Raw genomic sequence first — 22,231 nt, 5'->3', positions numbered from 1 at the left:
ATCCCCCAGTCCTTTGGGCCACAGTATGAGGACGCCAAGACCCGCCGCCAAGGCCAGCCACCAAGGAAGATATATGCGGCTGGAGGCTAGACTGGAGTCAGGCTCAGGGAAGCTGCATTAAGCGAGATCCTGGAGGTAGGCAGATCTCCCAGGGACAGTTTAGAGAAAGAGGAGCTGGGACTGCTCTGTGGGCCCTCTGAAGACTCCAAGATCCCCAAAGCCTTTCCCCTTTCCTGGCACACTGGCTGATGGCCAAGGAAAAATACCTATTGAAAGGACACAAACACACCAAGATAGGAATGACACCAAAATGCTAGCAGTGGTTGATCTACCAAAAGAGGTTTTTGACAGATGTGGTCACGTTGCCTGTATGATAAATGGTAAATCTTTAAAATCAATTATTCTAATCAGCTGTGATCAGCCAAGAAAACAGATAAGAGCTTAGAAAAAGACTATTTTCACCCCCACTGAAAAGTAGCACACTCCAGTTCTCAAACGGAGACCATAGAGGAGGGAAAGAAAAACATCATGAACCAGATCAGGCTCTTGCTATTCCGTTTAGGGAAAAGCCTGCTGCTGGGCAGCAAGCCTGGAGAGGGGCAAGATGCAGAGCAGGTAAAGTGAGGACTTCCTGGGGAAGCCTTCCAAAAGCCACCCAGAGGACAGAGGTCCTTACCTAGCAGGTGCTGCGATGCAAAATGACCGCTCCATGGCAGTCGGGAAACTTGCTTCTAGTTCTCTGCCACTGACTTGCAGCAGGACCCTCGGCCAATCAAGTCACCTCTCCGGGCCTCAGTTTCCTCATCTGTAAAATGAGGGGACTTGATTCACTTAAAAAACATATATACTAGGCTCTTGCTCTGTGCCCTGTGCTAAAGCTATAATACAAAGGGGAATAGTCATTTCTTCAGAAAACACTCAGTGTCAACTCCATTTACTAGGCATTGTGGTTACAGATGAGTAAGTCGGCATCCTCGCCATTAAGACATTCACATTGTCAGGTAGACATTGAGCAAACAAGAAATGGCGAACCACAAACTCGGTGCAGACAGAGGTGTGGGCACAGCAAGGAGTGCCCTTTTCTACTGAGGCCTGGTGGGGGAAGTATCCTGGGAGAGGCCTGGACTGGATCTTGGAGGATCCTTGGTCCCTGCTCTCAAAGACTGTACCATCTAATTAGGGGCTAGGACAAATGCCCAAATGGGTACCACACAAGGCAGAACGAAGCCATCCTGGGAAATCCAAGTTCAGAGGGGAGAGGAAACCCATGTGACAAAGGCAGGGGAGGCTGGCGGAAGGGCGGGCAGGAAGCAGAAGGAGATCCAAAAAGTTGTGCAGAAAATGGCATTGAGATAAACTTTGAAGAATGAAGAGTTTCCTGAGAACCCTGGGGGACTGAAGGGGTATGCTGGATGAGGGGCCTGTGCATGTAAAGGGACAACGTGGGGACTGTCAGGGTGTAGTCGGGACAGCAGGCCGGCCAGGAAGTGGGGACTGGCAAGGCCGAAGCCATCGGGAGCCATCAGGATAAGAGCCATCTGCAACGAAGTGACCTGGCCCAAGCACTTCACATCCTCACACCGGCTCCAGGAGGCAAGTTCCCTCACTACCACCCCATTCTTTTAGATGAGGAACCAGAGGCTCAGAGAGGTTACAAAGTCACACAGCTGATGGGTGGCAGATAGAGCACTGAACCTAGGTCTGTCCGATGCCTCACCTTGACCCCTAGCCACTAGCCAGTCGCACTACTGAATCCTTCCCATCTAAGGTACTACACCCTGTCCCAGGACAGTTGGCCTGGCATTTCACTTCAGACACATGGGTACCAAAGCTCGATCTTGGCCTTAACCTTGGAAGCCCAGGCTCGATTGGGCCTCCTCCCAATCAGGCAGCTACAGGACCGTCAGCATCACCTTCACCAGAACGGATGGAGTGGTGGGGCAGGGCAAGGAGTATTACACTTGCTGAGGGCTTTTGTGTTCCACAGTCCGCTGGTCTCATTTTATTGTAGTTCTATGGTGGTGTAGGTGGGCGATTTCTGCCACCACCGCCCACAGCCTCTCATCGTCATGACCTGGGGGGCAGATCATTCCGCCTTGACTAGGGTGGCTGGCTTTTCTTGTTACGCTGGAGTTTGAAGTGGACCTTGTACAGGCGGATGCTATCCAGGTACTGCTGGATGGTCATGGATTCCCGTCTCCAGCGCCCCAGCTTCCTGAGCTGGTCTGTCATGAACTTTTTCTTCAGGTGGTCATACAAATGGCTCATCTTTCTCTTGGTCTTGTCTGAGGCTCTTATCTTAAAAAACAAAAACAAAAACAAAAAACAAAACAGAGCTGATGTGAGGATGAAGAGGCTACTTCACAGAAAGCGAGACACCTGTGCTGCTGATGGGGGAGGGGCGGTGGAAAATGGGCTGGGTGGACTCAATATTCCCTAAATAGATTGACTCCTAGTGAGCCTCAGTTTCCCCATTTTGTAAAATGTGGGCACGGAACTGCATAATCCTTACGGTACCTCTGACAGTCTGCAGCCCAGGAGCCTGCGTTGGACCTCAACATCTCTATTGGAAAACTGGTCAGAAAGAGCTGTGGGGGTGGGGAAGGATCCTTAGATCCTATCACCATGTCCCTAGGACTCACTTAGTGCTTCCCACACATTGTCTCTGACATTCCCTACATCACACAGACCTCATTTATTTTGTCTAGCATATCATTTCTGTCCTGTCTCCAAGACTGTAAGCGCTAGGAAGGCACATCCTTCATCTTGCTCACTCATTTGCTTATTCCAAACAGCCTAGCTGTGAAATGGACACTAAAAAAATCAGCCGCGGGTCTTCAGAGCAACTACAACATAGGAAGGTCGGGCATGTGCCCAAACACTTCTAAGTGAGGCAGAGAGTGACACATCCCTACAGGAAGTACAGAGCTCCAAGAAGGGAGATATGGAGAAAAGCCTCGTGGAGGGTTGACTTATAAATTGGGATTGGGTTTCGAAGGATGCGCATGTGAAAACAGAACCAGGTGGGAGGTGATCCTGGGAGCTGACATTTTCGCAAACTCTCCTGGGGATTCTCAAAACCCAGCACCATGTAAACAAAGGAGAGCTCCATGAAGGTCAGTCAGGGTTGCCATGATTATCTGAGAAAGGGAACAAAGCCTGAGCCAAGAACCTAAGTGGATCTTGGGAACAAGGAGCGAAGGGGGAGGGTGGGAGTGTTCCCAGAGTGTGCTCGGATGATTCCCAAGACACAGGGTCTTAGGGGTTCTTGTCAAGGTCCTGAGAAACCAGTGGCTAGCTACAGCTGCCTCTTCTCCTCACGTGAGCACTTTTGGGAGCAAGACAGAAACACTGCCATGCTGCCACTCAGGCGTCCCACCCACTGAGCTCCTACAGGCTGGGCCCTTAGCAAGTCACCAGGTCTACAAACAAGGAGAAGACAGTCTTTACCCTTCAGGGAAGATGTCAATCAGACCCAGGTTTGCAAATCTACAATGATGCATCGTGTGACCTTAGTGAAGTTACTCCATCTCTCAGAGCCTCAATTTCCTGAACTATTAATAATACATAATACATTGGGCACCTGGGTGTCTCAGTGGGTTAAGCCTCTGCCTTCGCCTCGGGTCGTGATCTCAGGGTCCTGGGATCGAGTCCCACATCGGGCTTTCTGCTCTGCAGGGAGCCCACTTCCTCCTCTCTCTCTCTCTGCCTGCCTCTCTGCCTACTTGTGATCTCTGTCTGTCAAATAAATAAATAAAATCTTTTAAAAATAATAATAATAATAATACATAATACATAGTACATATAGATGTTAAATACCTAAAACACATGAGGGCTTAATTAGCTTTAAAAGGAGAACTTCTGGGGGCGGCTGGGTGGCTCAATGCGTTAAGCCTCTGACTTCAGCTTGGGTCGTGATCTCAGGGTCCTGGGATCGAGCCCCTCGTTGGGCTCTCTGCTCAGCGGGGAGCCTGCTTTCCCCTCTCTCTCTACCTGCTTCTCTGCCTACTTGTAATCTGTCAAATAAATAAATCAATCTTAAAAAAAAAAAAAAAAGGAGAACTTCTGGATGCCTGGAGGGGGGCACAGCCCTCTGGTTCATATAAAGCACCTCAAGAGAGTCTCCAGTTATAGCATCTCACAGATCCTCACCCCACTTGCCAGGGATAGAACATCCCCTCCCCTGCTGGTGATAGAAACTGGCTAATCCCTCCTGGGCCAATCAGAAGAGCCCACACCACCTGGCCACACTTACTGGGGCAAGGATGGGCCAGTGACACACCCTGGGCCAACTGGAGTTTCTCCAGGATCTGTCCAGTGTGAGCCAAGAGTGGAAGCACTCCATTTCCTTTCTAGGTTACAGGCCAGGGTTTCCTGTTGCCATGCTCACCGGGGACAGCCAGCCTGATGATGATGCCAACATGCACAAAGACACAGAAAAAAGATGCAAAGGGAAAGTGGAAGACACCTCCAATGGTACTAGAGTCCCTGGCTCCTCTCATCCCAAATATTGGTGACCTTGCCCTACCCATCCTGATGATGTAAACACGTTGTTCTCTATTCTGCTTGTACTAGTTCGTGTTCAGTTTGAGTCACCTACAACTGTGAGGATCCTAATAGATCATATTTTACAAACGAGAAAAGGGAGTCCTGGAGGAAATGTCATCCCCTGAGGTCACACAAAGCTCTCTCATCCATTGCCAAGTCCGTTCTCTTTCCACATCACCACGCCACTGAAGTTTAGCAGAGGAAGGAACACCCAGACCCCTGTTCTTCTTTTGGTCTCTTTGGCGTTTAAGAGGATTTAGCACCATCTCTTGAGCCTCTTCTACTATTTTAATGTCAGAATCTCACAGTTCCATCAAGATTTGGCCCTGAACATGGAGGGAGGTCAACAGAGTCAAGAAGGGAGCAGCAGGGGCGCCTGGGTGGCTCAGTGGGTTAAAGCCTCTGCCTTCGGCTCAGGTCGTGGTCCCAGGGTCCTGGGATCGAGCCCCACATCGGGCTCTCTGCTCAGCAAGGAGCCTGCTTCCTCCTCTCTCTCTGCCTGCCTCTCTGCCTACTTGTGATCTCTGTCTGTCAAATAAATAAATAAAATATTTGGGGAAAAAAGGGAGGGGGCAGCAACTCAAATCTGGGCTTCCTGCTCCACTTGAAGAAATGAGTACATTCTCACAGTCCATCGTGTTCCCCAGCCTCTTCCTAGTGCCCAACACGGTGCCTATCCTAAGCAGCCTCTAAGGATGCATTTAATGAATTAAACTGAGTCTTTTTTCTGACAACACTGTTTTCCCATCCCTTCTTCTACAGGCTTTTAGGTCTAATCCTACTTATCCATAAGCAGAAAGGGGAAGGGCCTCAGTGCTCCTCCAGGTAACGGGGGCGGGGGGCATCCCTGAAGGAAAAAACAGACCAGAGAGTGTTGATGCCACTTCAAACTCCAAGACCCAAGATCTCTTTCTACAGGAGATAGTAGGAATCCATTCATGGACCCCCTAAAGAAATAACACGATTGGAGCAGGGTTGGGGGGTGGGGAATGCCACAAGCACCAAGAAAGATGGAATCCTTCTTCTTGGCTCCCTCAGCCCAGGAATAGCTGTGACACCTGGGGCAGAGCAGTAACCTCAAATCTTAGTTGCCTCCTCTGTAAAATGGGACTTGCTTTAGAGAACCTTGATAGCTCCCTATCGCCTCTAAATTCTGTGATTCCCCACCACCCCTGCCCAGGCTACTGGGGAGAGTAAAGTGAACATAGGTCAAGCCACTAACACCTTCTAATGCAAAACCTTTGATGACCTTACCTCCATCTCATAGATTCGTTGTGCACTGAGGTTGTCACGAATAATCACCCGAGATAAGTTACTCTTGGGTAAAAACTTTTTCACCGCTGCTTCACTAGAATTCATTAGGCTGGAAGTGGGAGGGAAAAGTGGCACAGCGTGAGATGGCTGGGGCCCAGGCTAGGACAGGGACTGATTTGATGGGGTCCGAGGGGAGTGACTGAGGCTTCCCCAGGATTCTTAGGAGAAGCACAGTTGTCATAATTGTCAGAGGAGCAGGGAGTAGGCCTAGGCTGCTTCTTGCAGAAAATGTGCACTAAACGGGTATTTTCTGGATGCTGAGAGGAAAAGTCATCCTGAAAGGCCCACAGCAGTCCACAAAAAAGAACTGTCCTCAGAAGCAGACAGCTTAAGAAGAAAAAATATGATGAAATGGGAGGTGGGGGTCTCAAAGAAGAGCAAAAGCTGTATGGTAGGGTGTGCCGAGGGACGAATTTGATGGGGGTTAAATGGGGAGCACGTGGCTTGGCACTTGGCAGGGGGAGGGATCAGAGGAAGCAGGGCAAAAGGGGGCTGGAGGTTAGGCTGGTTAATAGGGGAATCCTAAGGGAAGAAGGAATTCTAAGGGAAGAGGGTTTGGAAGAAGTCTAGAAAAGTGAGGGAAGTTTGTGGTGGAAAGAGGTTTGAGGAGACTTCCTAAGATGGGATGGGAGGTGTTGGGGGAGGTATGGACTGGAGCCAGGTGCCCTAGGTGAAACCAGAGGTAAAAATTTGGCCAAAATGAAGAACTGGTCAAGAATGGATAATGCCAGGTTTTTGCTTTTTGATAATTTAGTTATACCATGAAGCGGTTCTGCAAATATGTACCTTTAAATGTTTTTGCCCATTTCAAAATAATTGTTCATATTCTCTTCCTAAAATTTGTAAATTAAATGTACAATAGGGAAGCAATGGAATAAATTATAATTAGGCCATACAATAAAATACTGTGCAGTCATGAATAGAACAGATATCCATGTGTTGGGGGCAGAAGGGGGAGGGGAAGGGGAGTAGGTAACGCAACAGTGAAATTTCTTGTGACAGATTTTTCCCCCAAGAGATGTATCACCATGTTGTAGTACATATATATGAATGGACCTGGAAGAATATACACCAAAATGTTAACAGTGTTTGTCTGTGGCCATTCATTTTGCTTGCTTGTCCTGTCTGGTTTTCCTATAATAAGTGTATACTACTTTGACAGGACAAAATAGACAATTTTTAAAGTTTAAAACATTTTGAAGGATTTAAAGAAATCTTTTTCTAATTCATTTTCAGCCAATGGAACTATGGTTTTATGAATATTTTTACATTTATAGACTAGTATAAACAAATATCCTCGGTCTCCCATTTACATTTTTCTGACAACAAAGGCATGAAAATAAAAAGGATGACACACAAAAAAGGAGATGCTCACATAAAAACGTCTCCCATACCCTGTTTAAAAAAAAAGAAAGAAACGTAAAATATTTAAAGACACATATAATCCTCTTCACCTACTCAGCGATGCACCAAATTTACCAATACTTCTGGAAAAGTTTAAAAGGGGGGACAGTGACTGTAAATACCCCCTTTCAAGTAATAAACGGTCATTTTGAACCAAATTGTTTTTCAACGCAAGGCCTCTATGGGAACCTAGAGGATGCTGCCAGCGTTGTGGAATGGAAGGGAGGGAGGGGAAGTTGCGGGTCTTTGAGGACTCAGGCTGAGCTGAGGGGCTCTGTCCCAGGACTACCGGGTAACACAGAAGTTGAGGAGAGAGATGTCAGGCCTGAGGGGACCTGGGCCTCGCTAGGCTCTAAGGAAGTTCAAGGCTGGCCCAAAGGGCATTGGGGACCCCCGGGCTATGCGACGTCCATCCTGGGAGAGACTGAAGGTCCGGGGAGATTCTGAAGATACGCAGGTACGAGATGGGAATTCCAGCTTCTCCCGGGAGTCGGAGCTGAGGGCGTTTGGCTTCCCAGGCTCCTGAGGGTGCGAGGAGCTGGACTGGGAAGGAGCCTGGCTCGCTTGGGGTTTAAGACAGTACCCGGCTCTGAAGTGCTCGGGGCACTGGGGGAACCAAGGCCGAGGTCCCAAGGGCCGCTGGAGGAACGGGGGTCTGGTAAAGCCCTGGGCACCCGGGCCGAACCTGAAGAGCACGGGCTGCTGCGCGGTCCGCGGCCGCAGGAAGCAGATCTGCGGCTGGGTCGCTACGTGGATTTCGGGTTGGCTGATGAATCTAACGTGCCGGGGGGCCCAGGTCGGGGTGGTGCCGGAACTGGTGGTCGCCTGGGAGGCCGAAAAAACTGATGGCGAGCCCAGGTTCCATGTGACCGAGGGCTTGGACTGCTGGGCAACCGAGTCTACCATGCTAGAGAACGACTCGGCCAAGCAAGCCAGAGCCTGAGCCAAGCTCGGAGGGCGAGCGCGCGGACGCGGAGTGAATCCCTGGGCCCACGCGGCGCGCAGAACAAGACGCGTTGCCCGAGAGACGCGTGACGGAAGGTGGGACCTTGGGGCGGGACGTATGCGCGGAGTCTAGGAGGCTGAGGACGCAGCAGGATTGTCCCTCGGCGGCCGCCGTGGTGCAGCCCGGCGCGTTGCCGTGGAGACGGGCTGGCCGACTTGGAGCAGGGTGCGGTGCGCTGAGCTGACTCTACCTCTCCACCAGGACTCATGTGGCCCCCGCGTGATCGTGGGGCGGGTAACGGGGTTAAGACCGGGCGGGGTAGCTCCAGGGAACCGAGACGAGACCGGGGTTTCCAGAAGACCCGGCACAGCGGATTCCTCCCCGCGAGGAGGGACCATTGCTATGGAAACCAGAGCGCGGGGCAGCGGGGGATTGTGGCTCCCAGATGGTGACCGATCTTCTGTCTCCCCGAGACCCTCACCCGAGGCTTCGGGCGCGATTGATTTCTGAACGAACCTGCCCTCCCGCCCACGGGAGAGAGGTAAGACTGTGGGGGTGGTCTTGACATCCAGCAGGCGAGGGAGCCCATTCCTGCGTCAACTCCCCAGGAAACCCGGCAGGCTCACCCGTGGGAGTGGCTCTTTGCTCTTGTCAAGCCGTGGACTTCGTTCCACGCTTATAACCTGGGATTAATGAACGCCCCGCGGTCTTTGCCGACTTTTCCCACACGTAGTGAAACCAGAAAGACCAGCTTTCGGACCTTGCTTTGTGACCCTAGACAGCTCCTTGTCTCCTCTCTACCTCACTTTCCCGTGTGTAAAATGGAGATATTAACCATAGACATCTATTATGTCGGCTTGAAGATCGAACCAGATGAAGGAAGCCAAAGGCTTTGTATGCTATAAAATGGTGAAACTAATCACCACCATCTTCCCCCTCACACTAAATGTTCTTCAGATCCTTGTTTCATTTCTTGAGGCAATCCATGCAACTCCCTCGCCTGAAGCCTGAAATAAATCCCTTTATTCTTCACTCCCATAAAGCCCTACATTTCAATGTCCCTAATACCAGCAAGAATAGTTAGATGTTTATGAGGGCTTATTCTGTGTCAGGTCCTGTGTCACACACTTTACCTCAGGTTACTTCTTTCCATCCTCAGACGATCCTTATGAGACAGGCACTGTTAACCCTATTTTCCAGCTCTGTTGTACCTATAATTGCCATTTAATGTCTGTCTCTCCCACTAGACTTTGAGCTCTGTGAGAGAAGGGGCTGTGACTGTCTTGTACATTTCAGTATCCCCAGTACCTAAAAAGAGCCTGATAAATATCGCTTGACTAGCATGAAAAGGTCTCTTCTCGCATCACTACCCTCACCTTCAAGAGAAGTGTCTCTGCACACTTGTTGTCACTGTGCTGAATAGCAGTTTCCTCTATTCCTGTTGCCCACTGGGCACTATTTTTGGGGACCCTCGGTCCACTCTTCTCTGGGTTTTTTGGGTGACAAGGATCCATTATTTTGGGTGATGGGACATCCCTTAGTATTTAGGCTTTCAGCTGAGTTTTGGGGAGGGTTTCTCTGCCCCCACATGACTTTAGGCAAACAGCCCCATCTGGCCTTCCTGGGGTGAGCCTGATGCATTTGACTCCGGGGCACTGGCTGGTAGGATTTCCTATGTAGCCTTTAGCCTTCTTCTCCAGCAGCTAAGGAACCACCCTCACCTCCACCAAGCTCTTCTCCCAAATTCTAGACAAACAAGGCCAGGAAACTCATCCTCCCCAGAAGATCTCTGAGATGGCAGAGTTGTGGCTATTGAAGTCATTCCTCATTCAACACATATTTATCAAGCACCAAACTTAGCATTGGTGTTACAGTAGGAGTAAAGATAGTTACAGCAAATCCTAGTAGAATCCCAAATTCCCAGTGAATCCTGAATCAAGACAAAACTACGTCTTTAGGAAGTGGTAGGAAGCAGAGCACATAGGACTTAGAAAGCCTGGAGCAAGGACTTATTAAACCTCGGGGAGGGGTATGGATCCAGAAGGTTTCCCTTAGAAAGTGACCCTTAGCTAAGATCCCAAGTCCTCTGCTGAATGAAACAGATCAGAGTCTGGTAGGCTTGTAGGGAAAGAGGGTTCTGGGCCAAGAGAGCAGCAAAGGCAAAGGCCCTGGGCCAGGGAGGACCAGGTATCCATATGGCACTGCAAATGGCTCGGCGTAGCCAAGGCCCTGTAGGATGGAGGAAAAGAGGCTAGAGATGGGCAGGAGCCAGACCACAAATGGCCTTGACAGTAAAGCTAAGGGGCTCCATCTCATCCTGACCGTGGACAGCCACTGAAATATATTAAGCAGGGGAACAGAATTCTGCTCATTGTTTGTCTCTGCCTGATGAAGACTGCCATTTGGCCTTGAGAATTGTGCTCTAAGTCCGAATACTCCTGTTTCAGTGGAGTAGGGGAAACTGTGCTATTTTTGCAGCTTTGCTTAAGACTGGAAGAGTGAAGGGCCTGGGATTTCTTAGGAGAAAGCAGGGGTGTGTCCCCTCCCTGGGGTGCATTGCCACAGCCCTGCAACACACAGCATCATGCTGGTACAGCTTGTCTACCTGAGGCCCCTCTGCTGGTCTGGGAGCTGCTATAGTGCCCCTCATGCTGGCCTCCAGGAAGCTGTCAGTTGCCTTCCTCCCTAGGCACTCTCCTTAGAGGCAAGGTGCAGGAGCTTGGTTAATGATATAGGATTCTGTAATTTGAGGTCACTTTCACAGGGAAAGTGACATCCTGTCTCTTCAGAAGGTTCTTGGAGCCGGGAAGCTGAGACCCTCCTCTCTCTTATACTACCAGTGACTCCTCATGTCACTGCTTCAGAGTCTTATGATTTGAGCATAAAGTCAGAACAGAAACAAGACTGTGCAAGGGGCTCCCACTTAAAGGGAGAAGAGGGCTGTGTGAACCTAGACAGAGAGGCCAGGGCCTTTGTGTCTGATTGACACAAGTCAGCCTGCCCAGCTGGAGATGGGGAGCCCCTCAAGGGCGGCCTTGACTTCCGGACTTGGAGATCAGTTCTCGGGGTAGCTCTGCTGTGATGGTCAGGAGACCGCCTTGGGGATCCTGTTATAGACCCAACCATCCATATCCCAGAAATCCCCTGGTGTTGGCTCTCCGGCCCAGCTGGGCTCCTGCTCTCCAACCATTCTCTCCCTCCTTGCAGTTTGCCATGGCACAGCCCAACAGAAAGATGTAGCCTTTGTGCCTCTCTGGCCGCTGACCCCCTGGCCCGATGACAGCACCCCCGTGTCCCTTTCCGGTTCAGTTCCGGCAGCCCTCAGTCAGCGGCCTCTCCCAGATCACCAGCAGCCTATACATCAGCAACGGGACAGCTGCCAACAACAAGCTCCTGCTCGCCAGCAACCAGATCACCACAGTCATCAACGTCTCAGTTGAAGTGGTAAATACCTTATATGAGGACATCCAGTACATACAGGTGCCTGTGGCCGACACCCCCACCTCACGTCTTTGTGACTTCTTTGACCCCATTGCTGACCACATCCACAGCGTGGAGGTGAAGCAGGGCCGCACACTGCTGCATTGTGCCGCCGGAGTGAGCCGCTCTGCCGCACTCTGCCTCGCCTACCTCATGAAGTACCACGCCATGTCCCTGCGGGACGCCCACGCGTGGACCAGGTCATGCCGGCCCATCATCCGGCCCAACCACGGCTTCTGGGAGCAGCTCGTCCACTACGAGTTCCAGCTGTTCGGCAAGAACACTGTGCACATGGTCAGCTCCCCGATGGGAGTGATCCCTGACATCTACGAGAAGGAGGTCTGTTTGATGATTCCCCTGTGAGCCATCCTGCCAGCCCCCCACACTCAGGTCAGGGGTGCAGCTCTGCTGTGGACCCTCCACCCAGACCTGTACGTAAACATTTCACTTCTGCTGATATAGAAAAAAAAAACAGATGAGGCCTTTTATAAGGGCCAGGAAAAAAAAGGAAAGGTGCTGTAGCTTTTAATCTTATTATCCCTCTCTTCAAAGATTAACTCCACTAACCAATACAGGGGTGCAGAGAAGTTTCCTACCCTTGTGAGTGACAGGTCATGGCTGCTGGCCAGAGGGGAAGAGTGAGGCAAGTGCCCAGGCCAGATAGACTAGCCCCTAAAGCATTTGGCAAGCCTGGAATCCTGCTGCCCTCACCCAGACTGACTAACCCAGGAATGAGTCAGCCACAGTTCCACTAAATTCTTTTAAACCCAAAGCCAGAGCCTTAAGCATCGTGGCGTCACAGTAAGTGGGCCAACCCACTAGGTAAGTGGCCTTTGGGTGGTGCTCTGGGACTCTTGGGGGCCCAGGCCAACCCTGCTTCCACCTTCGACCCACAGGCCCCAACTCTGGTTTTCTGGTTGGGATTTACACATGACATAGTTTGCAAAGAAAGCATTCCACAGTATAAAAATTTTTTTAAAAATATTTTCAATTTTGAGTGCTGTTGTACATGGCAAGGCCTCAAAGTACCCTTGGCAGTCCCCTGCCAGCCCTTGACGGAAGGTGGCATTAGCTTCCTTCTGGGGGGCACATGTGGAGAGCAGGCCTGATGTCAGGCTTCAGGCGTTCCTCTCCCAGGTACTGATTTGCAAGGCTGGAGCTGCAGACCAGAACTTGGCCTTGTGACCTCCTCCCCATGGGATTCAGACTTCTTGATGCCTCAGCTTTCTCATCTGTCCAAGCAATCACAGCCCTTTCTGGAAATCACAGCATTGCCATGGAGGTTCAACGATCCCTTAATACGGGGCCTGGCACAGGGTAGGTGCTTAGGATAGCAACTTTCGTCACGAATGATGCTTTGACCCTGCTGGCCTGGGTCAGCGCAGTCATCCTCGCGATGGCATTTCCCCAAATCTGTGCACAGCCATTCACTTGCTTACAAAGTGCTCTTCCAAAAAGTCATCCTGTGGGGGAAAAATGTGGTTTGAAGGCTTTTCAGACCCTACCTTAGAAGAGGCCTGGACTTTTTAGCCTTTTCAGAGTTTATATTGTGTTTAATCCACGAGTGACCGGGGGTCCTAAAGCGAGGAGCACACTTCCAGCTTCCCCCAAAAGGCCTTGTTTAGATTGCTGACCATTAATGCCAGTGGTGGCTAACCACTGGGGTCCATGGGAACAAATGAATGGGCCCCTCCTATAAGCCCAGAAATCCAGGATTTTTCAAACCCCCCAGGGGCCTGAGGATCTGACTCAAGACCAACTAATCTAATCCAGAGGTTTTCAGACCAACAATATATGAGACAGACAAAAGCACAACAGCTCTGGGAGTCCAGAGCCCAGTGGAAGCCAAATGCCTTCTCCCTCCAAACCTATCCCAACCCCACTTCCATAAAAGGCATGCCCAGGGGTGTAATTTTAGGGTGCAGGGGAGAAGGCAAATCCCTGCTTTAGACTGACTTCTTGTTTTACGGGTGAATAAACAGACCCACAAACACCAGGGCTGGTGCAAAGCAGCCTTTCTGGAAGAAACCCAGACGGAAAATTTCTTTCATAGTCTTTTTAAAGAGAAATTGGTTGGGACATATTTTATCTTCATTTTTTAAAATTTTGAATTAACATACCATAAAATTAACTTTTTTTGTATGTACAGTTCTGTTTTAACACATTTGTGTAACTACCTCTGCAATCAGGAGACAGGGCAGTTCCATCACCCACAAAATTCTCTTATGCCACCCCTTTGTATTCAAACGTCTGTCCTGCCCCAGGCCTCTGGCACATACCAACCTGATCTCTGTTCCTCTAAATTTGCCTTTTCCAGAACGTCACATACATAGCATCATAGAGGATGTAACTTCTGGATGTAACTGGCTGCTTTCACTATGTCTTTGAAAATCATACGTGTTGCTTTTTATAGCTAAGCAGTGTTCCATTGTATGGATGACCACAGTTCATTTTAATATTCACCCATTGAAGGATATTTGGGTGGTTTCCAGTTCGGGAAAATTTTAAATAAAATTGCTACAAACATTTGTACGTAGGTTTTTATGTGAACATAAGTTTTCATTTGTCTAGGATATATGCCTAAAAAGTGGGATTGATCTGTTGGTTATATGGTAAAGGTTCTGTTTAACTTTATGAAAAACTACCAGACTTCCAGAGTGCCTGTATGTTTTGCATCCTACTATGAAAGATCCACTTCCTCACTGGTATTTGGTACTGCCAATATTTTTTATTTTAGCCATTCTGATAGGTATGTGGTATCAGCTCATTGTGGTTTTAATTTGCATTTTCCTAATGGTTAATGATGTTGAGCATCTTTTTGTGTGGTTCATTGCCTTCCACATACCCTCTTTGGTGAAGTGTCTGTTCAACTCTTTTGTCCATTTTAAAATTGGGCTGTTTTCTTACTCTTGAGTGTTAAGAACACTTTATATATTCTGGATACAAGTCCTTTGTCAGATACAGATTTGTAAATATTTTTTCCCAGTCTAGCTTGTCTTTTCATTTCTCTTAGAAGTATTTTTTACAAAGCAAAGTTTTTAATTTTGATGAAGAGCGACTTGCCAGTTTTTCCTCTTATGGACTGTTCTTCATACCTGTAAAGTTTGGTAGGCGAGGTAAACACAACACCAGACGAGGTAGGTGCAAGGCAAGATTTATTAAAGGCACTCTCCAGGGAAGTTTCAGGGCTCAGGAGAAGGGGAGCCAGGAAAGTCGTGCTGGGAGGGAGGAGGTGGGCACTCTCTGTTTCTGCAACTCGGAAAAGGGAAGGCGAGGAAGTCAGAAGTCGCACTGGGAGGGAGTGGGGGGTGGGTCTTTTAATCGGGCCAAGGCAGGGCATGGGCTCACATCTATATACGGTAAGGTATTTGGTGATCGGAGGGTATGGGGTGAGGGCTCCTGATACTCCTGTTTCCTGCATAGGTATCGGGTTATTTATGGAGCCGTAACCTGGGCGTATACCCTTTTGGCGGGAGGGTCAAGGGTTGAGGAAAGGCAGGGAGGGGGCTGGAAGATGGCGGCCCCCGCGGTTATTTCTATTGTTCCTCCTGCATTCCTGGAACCGCCGACCCAACGATATCTATGGACTCTACTTCATATCTAAGAACTCTTTGCCTAACCCCAGAGCACAAAGATTCTCTCTAATGTTAAGATTTGAGGGTCTAAATTTTTCACTTATTTTTATGATCCTTTGGTATAAGGTGTGAATATTAGTTTGAGACTCATATTTTTTCATATAGATGTCTAATGGTTTCAACTACATTTGTTGAGAGTGTCCTTTATTGAGCTGCCTTGCTTCTTTCTGTAGGACTGTTTTGGACTCTCTATTCTGTGTGATATATATGTCTTTCTCTTCACCAATCCCACACTATCTTGATTACCTTAGCATTATAGTAAGTTTTAAAGTCAGATAGTGAGTCCTCCAATTTTCTTTTTAAAAAGATTGTTTGGGTTATTCTACTTTCTTTGTCTTTCACATAAATTTTAGAACCAATTTGTAACAACAACAACAAATATAAACTCCTACTGGGATTTCAATTCAAAGTGTATTAAATCTTTTGGCCAGTTTGAGGGAAAACTGCCACCTTTACTCTGTTGAATCTTCCAATCCATGAATATAGTATATCTCCCCATTGAGTTAGGTCTTTGATGTCTTTCATCAGTGTTTTGTGGTTTTCAGCATATAAATCTTCATGTATTATACTGTATTTATTCCTAAGTATTTCAGTTGAGGGAGAGCACTGTGAAAAAAAAATTTTGATGTTGGTTTCCAATTGTTCGTTGTTGGTACTATATAGAAATATAATTGATTTTTGTGTATTGACTTTGTATCCTGTGACCTTGCTAAGAGCATTTTTGTAGAATCCTTGGCAATCTACATATAGACAATCTTGTTGTGTGCAAATAGAAATAGTTTTATTTCTTCCTTTCCAATCGGAATGTCTTTGATTTATTATTTTATTACACTGGCTATGACTTCCAGTATGATGATGAATATGAATGATGAAAATGGACATTCTTGCTTTATTCCTGATCTTAGAAAGTGTTCCATCTTTTACCATTAATTGTGATGTTAACTATAGGCTTTTTGTAGTTAAGGAAGCCCTTTATTAAGGCAGTTAGGGAAGAGTAAGAAAGTATTTTCTCCCCTTCTATTTACTGAAAGAGATGTGTGAATTGGTGTTATTTCTCCTTTAAATGTTTGGTAGAATTCACCAGTGAAGCCATTGGGACCTGGACACTTCTTTTTCAGAAGGATTTAACAATGAATTCAATTCTTTTAATAGTTAAAGTGACTAAGTTATCTATTTCATCTTGGATGAGTTTTGTTACTTTGTGATTTTTCAGGAATAGCACCATTTCATCCAGGTTGTCAAATATATGCACATAGAGTTATTTGTAGTATTCCTTATTACCTTTATTATCTGCAGGGTCCACAGAAATATCACCTTTTCATTCTTAATGATGATAATTTGTCTTCTCTCTTTATTTCTTTGTTAGTCTGTCTACAGGTTTACCAATTTTTAAAATCTTTTTAAACAACTACCTACCATGTTTTTTATTTTCTCTATTGTTCTTCCCTTCCCTACTTCATTGATTTCTGTTCTTTATTTTTTTCACAGTTCTGCTTGTTTCAAATGTATCTTGTTCTCTTTTCTAATTTCATAAGGTAGAAACTTAGATTATTGATTTCAGACCTGCCTCCCACAAATTTTTATATACTGCATTTTCATTTTTGTTCATTTCAGAATGTTTTCTAATTTCTCTTGAAATGTTCTCCTTTACCCATGTATTACTTAGAAGTGTATAGTTTAATTTCTACATATTGTAAATTTTACCACCAGTTCTCTGTTACTGGTTTCTATTTAATTACATCATGATCAGAGGACATAAGTTGTATGATTTTATTTCTTTTAAATTTGTTAATGTTAACTTTACCATGTAGGATGTGGTCTGTCTTGGTGAACGTTTCATGTGCACTTGAGGAAAAAAACATCATTTTGGATAGGGTGGTCAATAAATGTCAGTTTATTGATTGATGATGATTGATGGTGGTTTCAATTCTTTTATACTTTGTTTTTCTGTTTACTTGTTCTATTGATTACTGAGAGAAGAGTGTTGGAAATACTTAAAAGTATGGATTTGCCTATACCTCCTTTCAATTCTCTAAATTTTTTGTTTCATGTATTTTGAAGTTTTGTTGTTAGGTACATACATATTGAGGACTGTTATGTCTTTATGGTAAATTGACCTTTTTTCAACATGCAGTGTCCCTTTACCCTTCTTAATTTTTTGAAGTCTACTTTGCCTGATATGACTATAGCCACTCCAGCTTTCTTTTAAGTAGTATTTCATGATACATCTTTTTACATCCTTTTTCTTTGAATCTACTGTATTGTCAGATTGAAAATGGGTTTCTTGGAGCACTTGGGTGGCTCAGTCAGTTAAGCATCTGCCTTTGGTCTGGGTCATGATCCCGGTGTCCTGGGATCAAACCCCACATCAGGCTCCTTGCTCAGCAGAGAGCCTGCTTTTCCCTCTCCCTCTGCCACTCCCCCTGCTTGTGTGCTCTCTCATCTGTCTCTCTTTCTCTTTTTTTCTCTCAAATAAACCAATTAATTAATTAATTAATTAAAAAATTTTTTAAAAAGAGGGGTGCCTGGGTGGCTCTGTTGGTTGAGTACCTGCCTTCAGCTCAGATCATGATCTGGAAGACCTGGGATTGAGCCCCACATGGGGCTCCCTGCTCAGTAGGGAACCTACTTCTCCCTCTGCTCCTCCCCCCTGCTTGTGATTGCTCCCTCTCCCATACTCTCTCTAAATAAATAAATAAATAAATAAATATTTTTATAAAAAATGGTTTTCTTGTAGATACCATATAGTTGGGGCTTTTTTTACATATCTAATCTGTCTTTTAATTGGTGCATTTAGACCAAAATTATCAATATTTGGATTTAGGTCTGCCATTTTGTTTTCTGCTTGTCCTGTTTTCCTTTTTCCTGAACAAAAATATTCAATATTTTTAAAGTATTCCATTTTAATTTTATATAGTTTTTTTAGAAGTGACACTAGATAATATACATACTTAACTTTTTAGAATCTATTTAGAATTAATATCTTAATCACTTTCCTCTGATGTTCAGTGGATAATGTATTGGTTTTATCTACCTGCTATAACAAATTACTATAAACTTAGCAGCTTAAAGCAATACCTATTAATATTTCACAATTTCTGTTAGAAGTCTGGTTGGGCTTGACTGAATCTTTTGCTTAGGGTCTCAGAGGCCAAAGTCAACATGTTTCATAAGGCTGAAATCACGTGCGTTTTTTCTTATGGAGGCTCTGGAAAGGATTCTGTTTCCAAGCTTTTAAGCTTTCCAAGCTTTTTGAACTGAATTCAGTTCCTTGTAGTTGTAGGACAAAGGACCCCATTTCCTTACTATCAGCTGGAGGTTGATCTTTTCTCCTAGAAGCTGCCCACATTCCTTCAAATGCTATCAAGGGGGTTGAGTCCCTCTCACACTTTGAATACCTTTGACTTTTCTTTCTGTTGTATCTCTCTGAATCTAGCCAGAGAAAATTCTCTGGTTTTAAGGATTTGTGTGATTAGGTTAGGCCTGCCCAATAATCCAGATAATACTTATTTTAAAGTCCATAACCTCAATTAGATCTACAAAGTCATGTAGAGTAACACTCACTGTTTCCAGGAAATATGGCAGGGACATCTTTGAAAGGAATAGGCATTCTGACTGTCACAGTTAATTTCTATTGATCTATCTTCAAGTTCACAGACTTCCCTCTATTATCTCCATTCTGCTACTAAGGCCATTCAGGACATTTTCAAAACATTTTTTTTTAAAGATTTTGTTTATTTATTTGACAGAGATCACAAGCAGGCAGAGAGGCAGGCAGAGAGAGAGGAGGAAGCTGGCTCCCTGCTGAGCAGAGAGCCCGATGCAGGCCTCCATTCCAGGACCCCAGGATCATGACCTGAGCCGAAGGCAGAGGCTTTAACCCTCTGAGCCACCCAGGTGCCCTGATATTTTCAAATTTTGATGAATATAATTTCTTAGTTTTAAATTTTCTATTTGGTTATTTTCTGTATCTTCTATTTCTCTGCTAAATCATTTTATCTTTTCATTTGTAAAGTCTTTTTTTGATAATTCCATCTAGGTCATCTCAGTGTTCAGACTTACCTGGTTCTTTGTATGGAGAGTAATTTTGGATTATATCCTGAACATTTTGAATATTATGTTTTGAGACTCTAGGTTGGTTAAATCCTATGGAAAATGATGAGTTTTGTTTTAGGAGGCAGTTGACCCACTGAGGTTCAGTTCTGATCTGCCTCCTGTGGACTGTTAAAAACAAGACTGTTAAGTACAGACAAAAGGTTGATATCCAGGATCTATAAAGAACACCTCAAACTCAACACACACAAAACAGACAATCATATCAAAAAATGGGCAGAAGATATGAACAGACACTTCTCCAATGAAGACATACAAATGGCTATCAGACACATGAAAAAATGTTCATCATCACTAGCCATCAGGGAGATTCAAATTAAAACCACATTGAGATACCACCTTACACCACTTAGAATGGCCAAAATTAGCAAGACAGGAAACAACATGTGTTGGAGGGGATGTGGAGAAAGGGGAACCCTTTTACACTGTTGGTGGGAATGCAAGTTGGTGTAGCCACTTTGGAGAACAGTGTGGAGATTCCTCAAGAAATTAAAAATAGAGCTTCCCTATGACCCTGCAATTGCATTACTGGGTATTTACCCCAAAGATACAGATGTAGTGAAAAGAAGGGCCATCTGTACCCCAATGTTTATAGCAGCAATGGCCACGGTCGCCAAACTGTGGAAAGAACCAAGATGCCCTTCAACAGACGAATGGATAAGGAAGATGTGGTCCATATACACTATGGAGTATTATGCCTCCATCAGAAAGGATGAATACCCAACTTTTGTAGCAACATGGATGGGATTGGAAGAGATTATGCTGAGTGAAATAAGTCAAGCAGAGAGAGTCAATTATCATATGGTTTCACTTATTTGTGGAGCATAACAAATAGCATGGAGGACAAAAGGAGTTAGGAGAAGGGGATTGAAGGAAATTAGAAGGGGAGGTGAACCATGAGAGACTATGGACTCTGAAAAACAATCTGAGGGTTTTGAAGGGGCAGGGGGTGGGAGGTTGGGGGAACCAGGTGGTGGGTATTGGAGAGGGCACGGATTGCATGGAGCACTGGGTGTGGTGCAAAAACAATGAATACTGTTACGCTGAAAATAAATTTTAAAAATTAAAAAAAAAAAAAAAAAAAACAAGACTGTTAGATCCCCCAATAATGGGTCCGTGATTAAAGGAGCGAGACTGATATAAAGCAAAGGTCAAGCAAAGCTTTATTCCACACCAAGCATCAAGAATCAGACCAAACGTTCGGGGCTGCACCTCTTACAAGAGAGGGCGACCTCTCTCTGCTTCACAGACTAGCTTTTAAGGGCAAAGGCCATGTGGATAGGCCTGGCCACACACAGGTGGCCAATGAAATTGTTACACACAGAGAAAGCTGCACAGTCATGCTAGGTGACCAATTGAATTACAATTTACACTAGTAGATATTTAAATTAACCTATCACCTTGGTCAGAATTGGTGCCCAAAAGGCACCCAGAGGGCAGGGCCCATACTCCTTGGTAACTAGGGAGACAGTATGCATCCCCCCAACTGATCAGATGTCTCCACCTGGCCTGACCCACTCGGGTATTTGGGCTTTGTTACCTGGGGCTGGTTTCTGGGACTTGTTTTTAAGTAAGTCCCCTGGGGGAAAGGGAGCAGGGACGGTTTAAGGGTTAAACAAAAAGGTTATTGTTTAACGGATGGAAGCCCTCTGGCTAAATAGGTCCTTACAAAGACTATGAGCACAAAATGGAGTCATTTATGCTAAGCCTCGTGCCACCAAACTGAGACTTAAATTAATTACAGTTTTGGCCCTACCAGAAATGGAATCTCAAACCAGTCTATCAGGAGTTGCCTGATCAGGATGCCTGGGTGGCTCAGTCAGTTCATCATCTGCATTAGGCTCAGGTCATGATCCCAGGGTCCTGGGATCAAGCTCCACATTGGGCTCCCTGCTCAGCAGGGAGTCTCCTCCTCCCTTTGCCCCTCCCCCCACTCCTGTGTGCTCTTTTTCTCTCTCAAAAATAGATAAAATCTTTTTTTTTAAGATGAAACAGGGTGTTTCTTTTTTCTTTTTTTTTTTAAGATTTTATTTATTTATTTGACAGAGACAGAGAGACACTTGAGAGGGAACACAAGCAGGGAGAGTGGCAGAGGGAGAAGCAGGCTTCTTGCTGAGCAGGGAGCCTGACGTGGGGCTTGAACCCAGGGCCCTGGGATCCTGACCTAAGCCAAAGGCAGATGCTCAATGACTGAACCACCTAGGTGCCCAGAAATAAATAAAATCTTAAAAAAAAAAAAAAAAAGGAGTTGCTTGATTAGTACTAGTTAGATAATCTGCCTGGTAGATCCTTGCCATCCCCTAAAGAAAAATAACCTTGCAGTAATCTACCCACTTTTTTGCCTAAAATAACTTCCTTATACCTAATCCCTTCTGCCTAAAAAAGTCTTTCATTTTATACAGCTCCTTGGAGCTTCTTTCTTTCTGGTAGTTTGAATGCTGCCAGATCCATGAATCATTGAATAAAGCCAGTAAGATCTTTCAAATCTACACAGCTGGTGCACCTGGGTGGCTCAGTCGGTTAAGCATCTGCCTTCAGCTCAGGTCATGATCACAGGGTCCTGGAACTGAGCCTCATGTCCAGCTCCCTGTTCAGCAGGGAGTCTGCTTCTCCCTCTCCATCTGCTACTCCCCCTGCTTGTGCTCTCTTGAACTTTCTCTCACATGAATAAACAAATAACATCTTTAAAAAATAAAATAAATAAAATAAAATCTACACAGTTGAATTTTGTGTTTTAAAAGGACCAAGGTGGGGCACCTGGGTGGCTCAGTGGGTTAAAGCCTCTGCCTTC

General features: G+C 45.9%; 2 protein-coding genes across 3 annotated transcripts; one reads left to right on the top strand and one right to left on the bottom strand.

Annotated features, from left to right (window-relative positions):
* Window positions 1–2,051: 2,051 nt before the first annotated feature.
* Window positions 2,052–8,360, bottom strand: CUNH5orf52 (chromosome unknown C5orf52 homolog). Of its 2 annotated transcripts, none has more exons than XM_032883420.1 (3): window positions 7,850–8,360; window positions 5,803–5,911; window positions 2,052–2,298 (listed from the first exon to the last, which is right to left on the bottom strand). In XM_032883420.1, exons 1-3 carry the CDS (start codon window positions 8,170–8,172, stop codon window positions 2,101–2,103), a joined length of 630 nt encoding a protein of 209 aa, XP_032739311.1. In that variant the 5' UTR covers window positions 8,173–8,360; the 3' UTR covers window positions 2,052–2,100. The 2 variants fall into 2 exon arrangements, with proteins under 2 accessions (XP_032739311.1, XP_032739312.1); XM_032883421.1 differs by having other exon boundaries at window positions 7,952–8,358.
* Window positions 8,361–8,470: 110 nt separating this feature from the next.
* On the top strand, window positions 8,471–14,791 carry DUSP18 (dual specificity phosphatase 18). Its single transcript, XM_032883423.1, has 2 exons — window positions 8,471–8,753; window positions 11,420–14,791. The coding sequence occupies exon 2, from the start codon at window positions 11,489–11,491 to the stop codon at window positions 12,053–12,055; it is 567 nt and encodes a 188-aa protein (XP_032739314.1). The 5' UTR covers window positions 8,471–8,753; window positions 11,420–11,488; the 3' UTR covers window positions 12,056–14,791.
* The last annotated feature ends 7,440 nt before the right edge of the window (window positions 14,792–22,231 follow it).

This window comes from Lontra canadensis, unplaced genomic scaffold, assembly GCF_010015895.1.
Source record: "Lontra canadensis isolate GAN:19392208 unplaced genomic scaffold, GSC_riverotter_1.0 scaffold87, whole genome shotgun sequence".
NCBI classification, from domain to species: Eukaryota; Metazoa; Chordata; class Mammalia; order Carnivora; family Mustelidae; genus Lontra; species Lontra canadensis.
The sequence above is the reverse complement of the archived record's forward strand: the minus strand, read 5'-3'. Positions and strand labels throughout refer to the sequence as shown.